Below are 13,920 nucleotides of genomic sequence, written 5' to 3' on the forward strand. Positions count from 1 at the left end.
GAATCTGACTCCGGTCCCCGAGCCGTGTCGGCCATAGCGTCCGCGACTTTTATTTACCTAAATATAATTGAACAACAAAACACCGGTAAAACAATAGTAAAACCGTAGGACACTTTTTAGACACTTGTAAAACATCGCCATCTCTCCGTGACTTTCTGCTGCGGCTCTCCTGCTGCGCTCACTTCCACCCCTCATCACAGGCTCTCCCGCCACTGATATATTGATAACCATAATATCTAGGAAGCGGGACACAGGAAGCCGGGTGCGCCGGCTGCGGGACACAGGAAGCTGGAGTCGCCGATTGGAGGGCGCGGGATGCCCCCGGGGTCGCCGGCCGGATGGCGCGGAACGCCTCCGGGGTCGCCGGTCCAGCCCCTGCCAAATCCCCCCGTCAAGGGCCGGATCCCTCAGATCAGCAAAGGGCGGGTGGGAGAGGACCACGGGATGGGAGGGAGGAAGCCTGAGTCGGGGAGCGGGGGGGGTCGCTGCAGCCCAGGGTTAGGGTTAGGGTGTCCTCTTGCCAGAGCTCCTCCTCCTGGGATTGAGGAGGTCCCGGAGCTCGAGGCAGGTCTTTTGATAGCTCCTTGGGCCGAACACGAAGTTCGTTTTATGACCAGGTAATCGGGTCCGTAATCCGGCAAAAAGTGTCCTTCATTGGTCGCGTCATTCTGTCAGGGTTCTGTTTGTAGTGTTGTTACCTGCGACCCTCCTGCTTCGAAGCTTGTGTCGAAATGTGAACCAGCACAAGGCGAAGCAAATGTATCAGTGCTTGGTTCGTTCGCTGCTGATCACGTGATCAGGGTTCGGGCTTGTCGGTTTGATACAGTCAAAGTCAGTGTTGTAGTAGTAGTAATAGCAAAGAGCAAATTTACAATGGAACCGGTGGCAAAGAGAGGTCGCCCCGAGATGTGGGAGCACTTCAATTTGGCTGAGCCAAACATTCCACGGAGTGAAGACACGCTAAAATATTGGGTCAAACACAAACATGTGTACCCACATCTATTTGTATTAGCACGTATTTTCTAGGAGAATTCCTGCCTCATCTGTGCCGTGTGAGCGCGTTTTTTCTAAGGCGGGGGAAATGGTATCTACAAAAAGAAACCGACTCAACCCAAAACCCCGAAAATTGTGTTTCTCAATAAAAATCAATAATAATTTCATTTCCCCATCCCATGTGTCCACAAGCACCTCAATATCATGTCATATATGTATATATATATATATATATGTATATGTATATATATGTAGAATGAGTTGAAAACTTGAAAACCGCTGAAACAAAAAAAAATCCTGTCAAGTCACTACGCATGCGCAGTCGATTCTCACACACGAGAGGCTCGTTGTGTTTTTTTGTTTTTTTTAAATATCGATTTGTTTTGTGCTCCTGGTTACCGCAACTGCTCGTATTACTTATTATTCGGCATACTGCCCGAGCGGGAGGGGGGCTAGATCGCCATGACTTGCATTAAAAAGTAGATTTAAGAGTAGGTCGCGAACCGAAAATGTGTGGGCACCCCTGCGTTAGACCTTTTAGACCACGGCGGTACTCCACGCATCAGGGCCCACTTGAAAATGACGTTGTCCCCCCCGGCCGGACCATCCACACGCCACCCGAGTCCTCTCTCACCAGTCGGACAGACTATCAGTTCCCCGCCGTCGACCGGATCATCTGTGCTATACGCCCACCCCTCCCGCCCCACTCGTATGATTTTCATTGGATCAAAGTGGACAGTATCTGGCCCGAACTTAAAATGTAGAATGAGTTTGACACCCTTGCCTTAAATGCTCAAAAAGCTGCGCCAGCTGAAGCAGAAGTACTCCGTCAAAATGTAATAATTCTCAATCGGGGCTAGGGTCTAGGGCTTGTATACAACGGTGTCTGGGTCCGGACCCTGGTCCACCTGTTAGTGGCCCTTGAAGGACCTCTGCACTTCAACACCAAATGAATTACAGCGGATGGAGAAAAAGAAAAAGAACATATCTTTGCACTGAACCCACATATTGCCATACAGGCCTCAGTCTGCAATGTGTGTACTGTATGTTATTAGGGTCCTCATTACGACTAGTCGTTGAGGAACCTATTTTTTTTCATGGAATTAGGCCCTATTGTATTTTGAAGAATTATTATTATTATTTCTCCACTTTGATCGCACTTTTGAGGCCTTTATCATATTCAAAAACTCTCGAATTTTGGCGTGCGAATCAGAAGTGCGGAAATTTTTTTTTGCCTGCAAGGTAATCGGGCATACATGTAATAGCAGTAACGGAACAACAGTACTGCATGGCTTCAGCCCAAAACAAATAAAACATTTAAAAAAAAAGAGCATCTCATCAGTCCGAAGCGATACGGCCCGACGGGGTGGGTGGCGTGGACGCTACGGTCGATGGGGGGGGGAGAACCAACGCGGCTCGGACTGAAGTCCGTTTTTTTTTTTTGCGTGAGAAATTGGTTGTGTGGCGGGAGTGAGTGACTGGAGACTGAAATGAGTGACCTACACACTCAATGAGCCCTGTTACAGTGTTATGAACTAGACCAACATTCTGAGTATCTAAGTTAATACTACATCTACTCTAAGCAAGTATACCATGGTTTGGAAACAGAATAGGGATCTAATGTTCCCTTCCTTTCCTTGGTCTTGCCCTTTCCCAGGGGCTTAAGATTCATTGGAGGGGAGATTCATCCATGATAAACTCAAAAGCTATGTTTTGAATCTGTATTGCGTCCACACTGACACAATAAGTATAGTACAATACAAAGCATTGTGTATCGCAGCAGGCCATGATTGTCCATGTTACTTTAAACCAGCCAAACTTGCAATGTGTTGTGAGTTCTGCATTGGGCAACTTCATTACTATTATTATTTATTATAGCGAGCCAAAACAGATGAATTATAATTAAAGATATAAACTGTTGCATGTTGGGAGCTCAGGGGATCACACTGCCCCTCGATGGTCCACCAGTTTCATCACTGTGTTGCAGTTGCCACGGCCGACGGTAATGAGTGGTAATGTTTCTGAAACTAATGAGATCATTAATGAAGTCCGCAGTGAGCAGCTGTTGTAGAAAAACATTAACAGTTTCAGATGTAATTAGCCTTTTGGGAATGAAGAGAGGCCTCGTAGTAGATAACACTGGTGACAAAGTACCTGGGATTTACAAGGACTATGCACTGTCAATGCACAATTTAACCTTTGGTTGCCGATTTTTCCAGATACTTGTTGTTGTCCAAATTAAGAACCAAGCAGTTAAATGGCAGGTTTTTTTAAAATTGGGACTTCCATTGTCAACCGCTATGTCCGTTGATGCCATGTGTAAAACATAAAACACATTATGATCTAATTGAGCATACACAAATCTTTGGCCTCCATTACACCACATTTTCATCCAGGTACTTTTGATTGTTGGTTTTGTATCGACAGCTGGGGCAGAATCTCTCCTGACCACACACACACACACAATTTTATTTCATGCCAATTCAGGGAGCAAATTTGACAAAGCAATGATCTCAACCCCATCCATCACTTTTGGTATGAACTAGAACACTGACAGCATGGCAAGCCGACAGGAACACCGTTGTTTCCTGAAAGTACACTTCCCTTAGATTCAAAAAAAGGTTTTCTGGCTGGAGGCACTCACCTCTCCAGAGAAAGAGCATTTCCCTGTCATTCATTAACCATGAACGCTTACTGACTTTAAATTCTATTAACTACTGGTCACCGAGACACCGGGGACCTCAGAGGCCTCAAGGACACTCATTACAGCACATTAATTGTTCAAGATGAACCACAACAAACACAATTTTCAACCTGGTCAGAAATATTGTAACTTGTCTGAAAAATAAAGCAGGGGTTTATTGTATCTAAATGTTTCAGTTATGGGAAAAATACAAACTTAACCTGTAAATCTGATTACTAGACTACGCTACATTTATTTGTGAAGCAATAACGTCTTAAAACAATGGGGATTTGTTGTGAATATTCAAAGCAAAAAAGCTTTTGAGAGCAGGTCGTCTTGTAGAATCTTTTGATAGCTGTAAGGGCAATTAGAACATTGCACATAATAAAAGGGTAAACAAGTAAATTATTAAATTACATTTTAATAATTTGAAGGAGTGAAAGACTCAATAATAATAGGATAGTGGGGTTTAAACTGTGGCATCATTTTGCTAATTTTCTGCGTGTGATAAATTGAAAGGGTAATCTCAGTGGAGGAAAAGGATTCCCATCTACGCCGGGTGGTAACAACTAATCAACAGACCGTTGACAACAGCACAAAAAGTGTATTCTTCTACTTGTGAAAAGTTCTGAGACAACTTATAGCCCATTTAATATTTTGCTGAATTAATTGTAACGACCATAGTTGTTCTATTTTTCTAATCTTTTGTTTGTTTGTCTTGTAAGCAAATAAATAATAAAAAAAACGGAATTCCTGTATGGACATTTATTCTTTTGTCTGCATAAGCCACAAACCACAGTATATCAGTGGCCTTTTGATTTATAATTGTTTTTAGAGTCATGGGATAACATAAATTCCACAATATGCCACATATAATATGTAGTGAGGTAATAGCTCTGACCCATTCGAGTATCACACCAGAAAGTACAAATCCCTAAAAGTAGGCTGACCAGTGGCTAGTTAGTCCCTAGAAAGGCACACAAAAATGAATCCACCTCATTTGTGGAGTTTTGTCCATTTAAACACATCATCATTTCCACCCTGTTTAATATAAAACCCTGGTCTCTGGCGCTACGCTTCACACCACTCCAGCGTCATCGACGTGTCCGGAGTAGCATGTCAATGTCTGCTCATTAAAATGTGACTAAGTGAAACTGCATTCACAGCAATCGTACAGTTTCTAAGCATCACACGCATACAGTAAATAAAATTCCATCGTATGTTTACTTTGTTTTTAGGTGTATCAATGAAGTATACTGTAGGTTTTCAGAACAAAATAACTGGAACAGGCCTTGGAAAAGGTCAAAGTTTGGGTTAAAGTAAGTTTGAAAGTGCGATGGAGGAAGAGAATATTAAAATTTATTTGACCCATCTCCTCTCCCCTTCCAATTCCAGTCATGTTCTACAGGGACCTTTTTATTATAGACAAATCAAGTACTTTATATATGAAATATTTATTTGATTACCATCACCATCTAATCTGGGTATGTCCAGTGATGATATAAAGTGAGAGCGTAAACAATCAGGGACACCAGAGGTCGTGAGAAGTTTACCAGTTCAAAGTTTGCTCATTGTTGTAACCACAACATTTCAGTTTTCATCAACAGTTACAAGGATGGGTGTACATTCGTTTTCCGTACTACATGCCGAGGGGCATGGAGTTCAATCTAAAGTAATGGTACCAACTGAGAAATAATTTGGTTGCCAGCTCCAAAGTAAACATAAGTTCAAATGAAAAATTGTGTCATATGTTACTGTGAGTTGTCAACAAACTGATGTGCTCCTCCTACACCCATTCACTTTCAGCCTCAATTGTATCTGGAGCCCATCCTGCTCCGCATCCCATTATCTGATCTTCACAAACTGCCTTCATCACCTGAACCCGCGTCCAGGGAGGAACATACTTTACATAGAAAACACTACCTAGTCTACTAGTCTAATCGTCCAAACATTCATCTTATCATGCGTGTGTAATAGAATATTTGTTAATGTAAGGAGATCAACTTCAGGTGTGACCCTGGTGCTGACTGGATGGTCTCTAGAGGTTAAGACGTCAACCATGAACACCAACGCCTTCGCTCATTCTTTTTAAGAATAACAATTATGGCTTGTGTATTATAGCTTGTTGTATGAAATCAAACACTCTTTCTACGCAAATATTCTTTATTCCAATCAATGAAGTAATGTTTTTCAAACCAAATGTTAGTCTTAGTGCCAAAACAGACATGCAGACATACAGCCTGAAGAAGGTGGGATTGGGGTGTCAATGGCAACGGTGGCTGTGACGGGATTGGAGATAATGATGGATATACACAACACAAAGTAAAATGATTTAAAGCAAACGCATACTCCTTATCCAGTCAAAGCATCATCAGCTCTGAGGAGAAGACGGGAGTGCGGAAACAGCTGCTTCAGGTTCCACACCAAATCCTTAATATTGCTGTGACCATTAGACACTAGCTTTAGTTTTTATAGTTTTTATTCGTTCATAATAATTGAATTACTCTGAGAGGTGAGTCATTTATTTTCTTGCAGGGACATTTTGGGGATCTGTTTATTTGCTTAAGAATCACATTGAACAACTAATATAACATTCTTTGGTCCACATTTTACGATGCTGTTCTGGTCTTTATTGTAACGTGTGGTTATATGTCTGAAATCATTATCACTGAAAGGAGGGTTTTCAAAAATTCTTCTCTTCCACAGAAGCACGCTGTTTTGGATGGATAACGTAACAATGGTAGTACCTCTCAAGCAGCCTATTGTGTTCCAGCTGGAGGGCTTCTATGTACCACCGGGCTACGGAGCCTTCTTGTTCTTCCTGGCCCTGCTTTGCTACATCGTAATAATGTTGGCAAACGGTGTGGTGCTGTGCATCATTGTCATAGACAAGAACCTGCACAGACCCATGTACATACTGGTTTGTAATCTTGTAGTCTGTGATCTGCTGGGGGCCACAACGGTGTTGCCTCGCCTTATGATGCACTTCTTGATGGGCCAGAAGAAGATCGGCTACATCTCGGCCATCGCCCAGGCCTTTTGTGTGCACCTGTACGGCACTGCAGTGCAGACTATTCTGGGTGTAATGGCCTATGACAGGTACAGAAACACATTAGCAGAATTTTTTGCTGTCATGCATGAATTGTAAGTGTTGACTGATGACTTAAGCGCTTTGGATGTCTCAGTTTATTCCCAGTTGTTTACTGTCATTTCCAGTTAATTTATTTTTCTGTTCTGTTGTTGTTAATTAACTGCCACAAGCCTGCACGCCTTAACCTCCTCTCATGTATCCAGTCCATATCTTGATATGAGAATGGTGTTAGTTTGTAAGAAGAGCTCGGCTACGGACTCTTTATTTCCCCGCCTTGATTTATTTATTTATTGTCTTATGATTTATGTTTATTGACCTTTGGACAACATTCAGCAAAATTGTTAACCTGTCATGGATTTCTAAAAGCCTGTGTTCACATACTGATCAGGAAAAAGGAAAAAAATATTTTTTTCATGTGGACACTGCTGTCCCTCTGCAGGTACATTGCTGTGTGTGAACCACTGAGGTACCACGCCATCATGACTTCGGCTCGACTACACTCCTACCTCGCCCTGGCCTGGTTCATCGCTGTCCTGCTTATAGCTGTACTCTTCATCTTACACATGAACTCCCCGCTGTGTGGAAATATTATCCATCACGTGTACTGCAGCAACCGAGGAATCCTGAACATGGCCTGCAGTCCCACCCCCATGAACAACATCTATGGTAAGTGCATTTGTTTGGAATAACGGTTCAAACATATGATATATTGTTGAACATTGTCCTTGTTGAGAGGTGTCATTTAGCATCTCATTCTGTTTAGATGTTACATAACTGACAGAATAATTGTATGTTTTTCAAGGTCTGTCCATCTACTGGTTTGTAAATACAAGCATCTTCCTCATCATTGCTTTTTCCTACATCAGAATCCTGCATGTTTGTGTAAAACAGGGAAGAGATGACAGCTTTATTCGCAGTAAGACCTTTCAGACGTGTGCACCTCACCTTGTTGTTTACGTACTCTATCAACTTGCTACATTGGTCATAATTGTAAGTCAGAGATTTCCCTCACTCTCACAAAATGTCAAGAAATTCTTCAGCATCATGTTCATCATTATTCCACCAGCAATGAACGCTATGATATACGGACTGGTCAGTAAAGATATCCGTGCAAGCATTATTCAGCATTTTAAATATGTGTATGTCCATCGAAAAAACTGATTGAGGTTTAACTTTTTAGGGTCCTTGTATTTCTGATAATTGCTTGTAAACCCCTTTCAATTACATGTAAAGTTTTCAATAACCATGCACATATCGGAACGAGAGCTTATTAAGTTTATAGGCACACCACTGGCCTGGTGTTTTTTTTTAATCCCATTTCTCCTGTCTATCGCTTCTAACAACATTAAAGAAATAAAGTATTGTTTATTATCTTTGTTTTGATCAGCCAGACATATCAATGGTGATTCACATACTTTTAATGATGTCAGTGTTTCATAGAGTATTTCAAGTTCATTCTGAAGAGATTTGTTGAAATTGTAATAATGATTTATTGAACAGACGTAAATATTTATAGTGCAAAGTTGTTTGGTGCTTAGGCTCCATCCTGCCGTAGGATAGATAGGGTACGGAAAGCCGAGATGAGATGAGGCATATTCCCTCTTTGGAGGGGTCAGGGGTTGTGGCGGGTCGCCTTTGGCGCTTCCTGAAATGACAACTGATAGCACACGAGAGGAGACCAGTTTTTAACGCTTGACAGCACCGATGCAATTGGTTTCCGGTAAAGGGGCCCACGTCTGGTCTGGTTGGCTCGTACGACCCGGCTCCCAATCAGCTGACCGTGCACCCACAGGGAGAGAGAAGGCCACCTGGGAACAGTACAGCCCGTCCAGTCTTTTTGACTGAATTTTCGCCTAAGCTGCAATGGCTGGAATTTGTTTATTGTTGCACAAAACATTGCTGTATTACATTAAAAAACGGCAAAATATTTCTCTAACAAAATGCTTTACAGATAAAGGATGAAGAACGGTTAGCAACGATGTTTGTGAATTAACCTGGTGTAGAATGTGAAAAAATACAGAGATGCTAATGGTTGGCATTTTAGTTAAATTCAGCACTCTCGGAACAGAGTATAGTGAAACAATGAAGTAGAGAGATTTAACAGAAATAATCACAATTGTGTTTTATGTGGGACATCCATTCAGGGATAGGGTTACCTTCCATAAACATAGATTTTCTGTGTCTTTGGTTGCAATTACATTTCACCTATGGAGGACACCCTTCAAGGCTCAAATAGTTTCGACACAATAAAATGCTCAATAAGCTAAGTAGCTCCCAAGAGGGTGTACAGAGTTAGTAGTTGTTGAGCATGTTCGAAAGCTCAGATTGGATCTTGGGGAGAATTTCTTTAAGATATCTACACCAAATATATCTTTAACCTGCATGTCCCTGCCTTTCATACGTACGTCCTGTCATGCATGTTTTAGCTGCGGTAGTGATAATCTCACGATCGTAGAGGAAGTAAAGAGCACGGATTTTATCGCCATTCAAGCAGATGAGACGTCTGACACATTACATATTATATCCTGCTGATTATTAATTTATGTGTATATATAATATTATACTGAATTGCCTGTGAGGTTGACAAAAATAAATTGTCAAAGTGTTATCTACTGCTTTAAAAAATATATTTAACTGAGAAGTAGTAATGGCTTTTTGATACCTTAACTGTTTTGTATTGTTGGGGTGTTTGCTGAAAATCATTGTATTGCCCTACCTAGAACATTTTCCACTAGCCACTTTCCAAATATCTCTTCAGTGTCAGGCTTGGATGATATGCTAGCATTCCTGTCCTGTTCATTTCAAGAATACATGACTGTATAACCTCTCTTAAAAGCACAAAAGGCAAAAACAAGGGTGGACTGTGTAGGTTAACTTTGGGTGACATATAAAAAAAACTATGGATTTGTCGTTTACGAGTGAGTGACAGTTCTTCCTGTCCAAAGCTTAGCACAATCAAAGCTCTGCATTGAACTAATTTTTGAAAAGTAATATTAGCATTAATATATACGTATATATATATAAATACGGATCGTTTTTACAGACGTCGTAATACCCCTGCCAAGTAACTTGCATATTTTGGTAATGTCCTGCTGTAGCTCTATGTAGCTGTAGTTCTATGATCTTTAAAACAATTTCTGAAACAATATTTGGTGTCACAGATCGAAAACTCTACAATAAGAAAAATACATGAAAACATCACAGTGTTTGTGACACTGGCCTCTAACAGAATATTGTTGCATTGGAAATCCACAAATCCACAGTGGATTTGTAAAATTAGAGAAAATAAAATGCTCAAGGAACAAATTCTTCTCCCCCTGGAATCTTGTTCTGACAGATTTAGGGAAACTCAAAACCCTAACCCTACCCCTGATACCTTTCCTGTGACCCATAATCTTGAGGCGCACAATACAGTTTTTAGATTAATTTATTAACTTGACCCTCTTTCTGAATGAATGAAACATGAATTATTTGGGCACACTAATTTCTACCTACAGACCAATCCTATTGTAATTTCATTTGTGGGTATAATGTTCCTGCATGACGTTGATTGTGTATTTACTTTGTAAAGTGATGCAGGAATGCATACATAATATTCTGTTCTTTTAGGCAGGTTCACAAGTGGGTGGGGTAGGTTTGTTTTTTGTTTGTGTATGTTAAGAAAAACTAAAACAATGGAAATCTTAGTCAAAGTACATGTTTACTGTTTTCTGTTACAAAGTGGAACCACTCTAATATTTTTACGATGGACATATAAATTGGTAAAATGCTTGATGATGCTAGAACGGATATCTTTACTGACCAGTCCATATATCATAGGGTTTAGAGCTGGTGGAATAATGATAAACAGGATACTGAAAAACCTCTTGATATTTTGTGAGAGTGAGGGAAACCTCTGACTTATAATTATCACCACTGTAGCAAGTTGATAGAGTACGTAAACCACAAGGTGGGGTGCGCACGTCTGAAGGGTCTTACTGCGAATAAAGCTGTCATCTCTTCCTTGTTTCACACAAGCATGCAGGATTTTGAAGTAGGAAAAAGCAATGATGAGGAAGATGCTTGTATTCAAAGACCAGGACATGGAAAGACCTTGAAAAAAATACAAATGAACGTACAATTATTCTGTCAGTTATGTATCATCAAAACTGAATAAGATGCTAAATAACACCTCTTAATGTGGACAATGTTCAACAAAATATTGTGTGTTTGAACCGTTATTCTAAAAAATGCATTTACCGTAGATGTTGTTTATGGGGGTGGGACTGCAGGCCAGGTTCAGGATACCACGGTTGCTGCAGTACACGTGATGGATGATATTGCCACACAGCGGGGAATTTATGTGTAAAATGAAGAGCACAGCAATAAACAGGAAAGCGATGGACCAGGCCAGGGCAAGGCAGGCGTGTAGCCGAGCCGATGTCATAATGGCGTGATACCTCAGTGGTTCACACACAGCAATGTACCTGCAGAGGGGCGAGCAATGTCCACATGAAAAAATATCCATAGCTTTTTCCTAGTTACAGACGAATGTTAACAGGATCTTAGCTTGTCAAACTGAGAGTACCTTGGTGGCATTTGTTCTTGTAGGGAAATAGATACTAGTAGTCAGAAAGATAATTTGTGGACACAGGCTCCTATAGGCTTTGCACCCATTGAAACCATTCAATACAGGTCATGGCCGTCCACAAAGACGGTGACAGGCTGATGGAGGATGGTTGTGGCCAGTATCTTTTTCAGGGCTGCCACATATGGCTGCACATTCCCTGTCCTCAAAATTAGATTTTACATAATATACAATGAACAGTGAGCAGTTCAAAGTTAAAAAAAAGAGTCCGTATAAAAGCCAAGAACTTCTGATACAGACTATATGCCTGAGAATAGGGCAGGGTCATGAACAAAAACAAGATAATACCTGTCATAGGCCATCACACCCAGAATAGTCTGCACTGCAAAGCCATACATGTGCACACAAAAGGCCTGGGCGATGGCCGAGATGTAGCCGATCTTCTTCTGGCCCATCAAGAAATGCATCATAATGCGAGGCAACACCGTTGTGGCCCCCAGCAGATCACAGACTACAAGGTTACAAACCATTATGTACATGGGTCTGTGCAGGTTCTTGTCTATGACAATGATGCACAGCACCACACTGTTTGCAAACATTATTACGATGTAGCAAAGCAGGGCCAGGAAGAACAAGAAGGCTCCGTAGCCCGGTGGTACATAGAAGCCCTCCAGCTGGAACACAATAGGCTGCTTGAGAGGTACTACCATTGTTACGTTATCCATCCAAAACAGTGTGCTTCTGTGGAAGAAAAGAATTTTTGAAAACTCTCCTTTCACCTTTATGGGACAGTGATAATGATTTTAGACATATAACCACACGTTACAATAAAGACCAGAACAGCATCGTAAAATGTGGACCAAACAATGTTATATTAGTTGTTCAATGTGATTCTTAATAAACAGATCCCCAAAATGTCCCTGCAAGAAAATAAATGACTGACCTCTTAGAGTAATTCAATTATTATGAACGAATAAAAACTATAAAAACTAAAGCTAGTGTCTAATGGTCACAGCAATATTAAGGATTTGGTGTGGAACCTGAAGCAGCTGTTTCCGCACTCCCGTCTTCTCCTCAGAGCTGATGATGCTTTGACGGGTTGGGTTAAGGAGAATGCGTTTGCTTTAAATCATTTTATTTCGTGTTGTGTGTATCCAGGGTGGTGTGGTGGTTAGCACTGTCGCCTCACAGCAACAAGGTCCTGGGTTCGACTCCGCCCAGTGGCCTTTCTGTGTGGAGTCTGAATGTTCTCCCTGTGTCTGTGTGGATTCTCTCTGGGTACTCCGGGTTCCTCCCACAGTCCAAAGACATGCTCTGGGGATCAGGTTGATTGCTGACTCTAAATTGCCTGTAGGTGTGTGAATGGTTGTGTGTCTCTGTGTTAGCCCTGCCATTGGCTGGCGACCAATCCAGGGTACCCTGTCTATTGCCTGAAGTTGGCTGTGATAGACTTCAGCCCCCCCCCCCGTGTGTGCAGGACTGTGCAGGATTATTCTACTACTTAACAACCACAATTTATATCGACTGGATAGATACGTACTAGCATCAATTCAGAGAAGGGATCCCACTTGCGGGATGGACAGACTACAATGGATGCCGTGTGTACAAAATGAACAATGTAAAATATGTATAATACATTCACTTCCTATAACAGAAGTTATTCAAATAATTGCGAGTAGCAAGCCAAGTGTACGGCAGGACCACTGCAGGAGCAACCACCATCAGATAGAACCACCATCCACAGAAGCCTGTGGGGAGGGAGAGCACAAATACTTTATGAGGTCCCGGCTAACCTGAGCCAGCCCTAACTTTAAGCGATGTCCAAGAGGAAAGTTTTAAGCTTTATCTTAAAAGAGCTGACCGAATCTGCCTCCTGGACTGAAAGTGGAAGCTGGTTCCACAAAAGAGGAGCTTGATAACTGAAGGCTCTGGCTCCCATCCTACTTTTTAAAACCCTAGGAGCAAAAAGTAACCCAGCATCTATGGAGCGCACGTGCCCTGTAGGGCGATACGGCGTTACAAGCTCTTTAAGATAACATTACATTACATGTCATTTAGCTGACGCTTTTATCCAAAGCGACTTACAATAAGTGCATTCAACCATAGGGATACAAACTCAGAAGAACAAGAAACAAGAAAGTGCAATTTCCTCAAATAAGCCAATTTACAATTTGCTATAGATAGGTGGCATTGCAAGTTCAATTTAAGTGCTACAATTTGTTAGTCTTTTAGTCGAGGTAGAGTCTGAAGAGGTGTGTCTTTAGTTTGCGGCAGAAGATGTGAAGGCTCTCTGGTGTCTTCAGAAACTCGTTCCACCATTTCGGAGCAGCAGATAAGACGGTGCCTCACCAACAAGTGCCTTGTAGGTGAGAAGTACCTTAAATTATATTCTTGATTTAACAGGGAGCCAGTGCAGAGAAGTTAATACGTGTAATATGATCCCATTTCTTCGTTCTTGTTAATACACATGCTGCAGCATTCTGAATCAACTGGAGAAGCTTAAGAGATTTACAAGAGCAGCCTAATAACAAAGAATTACAGTAATCCGGTAATGACGGTGCTGCTAATTACGAGAGCAATTCCATT

General features: G+C 41.5%; 2 protein-coding genes across 2 annotated transcripts; one reads left to right on the forward strand and one right to left on the reverse strand.

The window, feature by feature from the left end:
- The first annotated feature begins 6,406 nt into the window (after window positions 1–6,406).
- LOC120818896 (olfactory receptor 2A25-like) lies at window positions 6,407–8,176 on the forward strand. The gene is made up of 2 exons (XM_040175770.2): window positions 6,407–6,775; window positions 7,207–8,176. The coding sequence occupies exons 1-2, from the start codon at window positions 6,414–6,416 to the stop codon at window positions 7,454–7,456; spliced, it is 612 nt and encodes a 203-aa protein (XP_040031704.2). The 5' UTR covers window positions 6,407–6,413; the 3' UTR covers window positions 7,457–8,176.
- Window positions 8,177–10,389: 2,213 nt separating this feature from the next.
- LOC144408031 (olfactory receptor 2K2-like) lies at window positions 10,390–12,044 on the reverse strand. Its single transcript, XM_078103792.1, has 3 exons — window positions 11,683–12,044; window positions 11,007–11,233; window positions 10,390–10,859 (listed from the first exon to the last, which is right to left on the reverse strand). Exons 1-3 carry the CDS (start codon window positions 12,042–12,044, stop codon window positions 10,468–10,470), a joined length of 981 nt encoding a protein of 326 aa, XP_077959918.1. The 3' UTR covers window positions 10,390–10,467.
- Window positions 12,045–13,920: the final 1,876 nt, after the last annotated feature.

Source organism: Gasterosteus aculeatus, chromosome 5 (assembly GCF_964276395.1).
Source record: "Gasterosteus aculeatus chromosome 5, fGasAcu3.hap1.1, whole genome shotgun sequence".
In the NCBI taxonomy this organism is placed as follows: domain Eukaryota; kingdom Metazoa; phylum Chordata; class Actinopteri; order Perciformes; family Gasterosteidae; genus Gasterosteus; species Gasterosteus aculeatus.

Excerpts from the sequence above, each read along its gene's own strand:
- LOC120818896 (XM_040175770.2), top strand. The coding sequence starts at position 6,414 with ATGGTAGTACCTCTCAAGCAGCCTATTGTGTTCCAGCTGGAGGGCTTC. Across the intron at positions 6,776-7,206 it reads GGTGTAATGGCCTATGACAG|GTACATTGCTGTGTGTGAAC; the intron begins GTACAGAAACAC and ends GTCCCTCTGCAG.
- LOC144408031 (XM_078103792.1), bottom strand. The coding sequence starts at position 12,044 with ATGGTAGTACCTCTCAAGCAGCCTATTGTGTTCCAGCTGGAGGGCTTC. Across the intron at positions 11,234-11,682 it reads GGTGTGATGGCCTATGACAG|GTACATTGCTGTGTGTGAAC; the intron begins GTATTATCTTGT and ends GCCCCTCTGCAG. Across the intron at positions 10,860-11,006 it reads CCCCATAAACAACATCTACG|GTCTTTCCATGTCCTGGTCT; the intron begins GTAAATGCATTT and ends ATTTTTTTCAAG.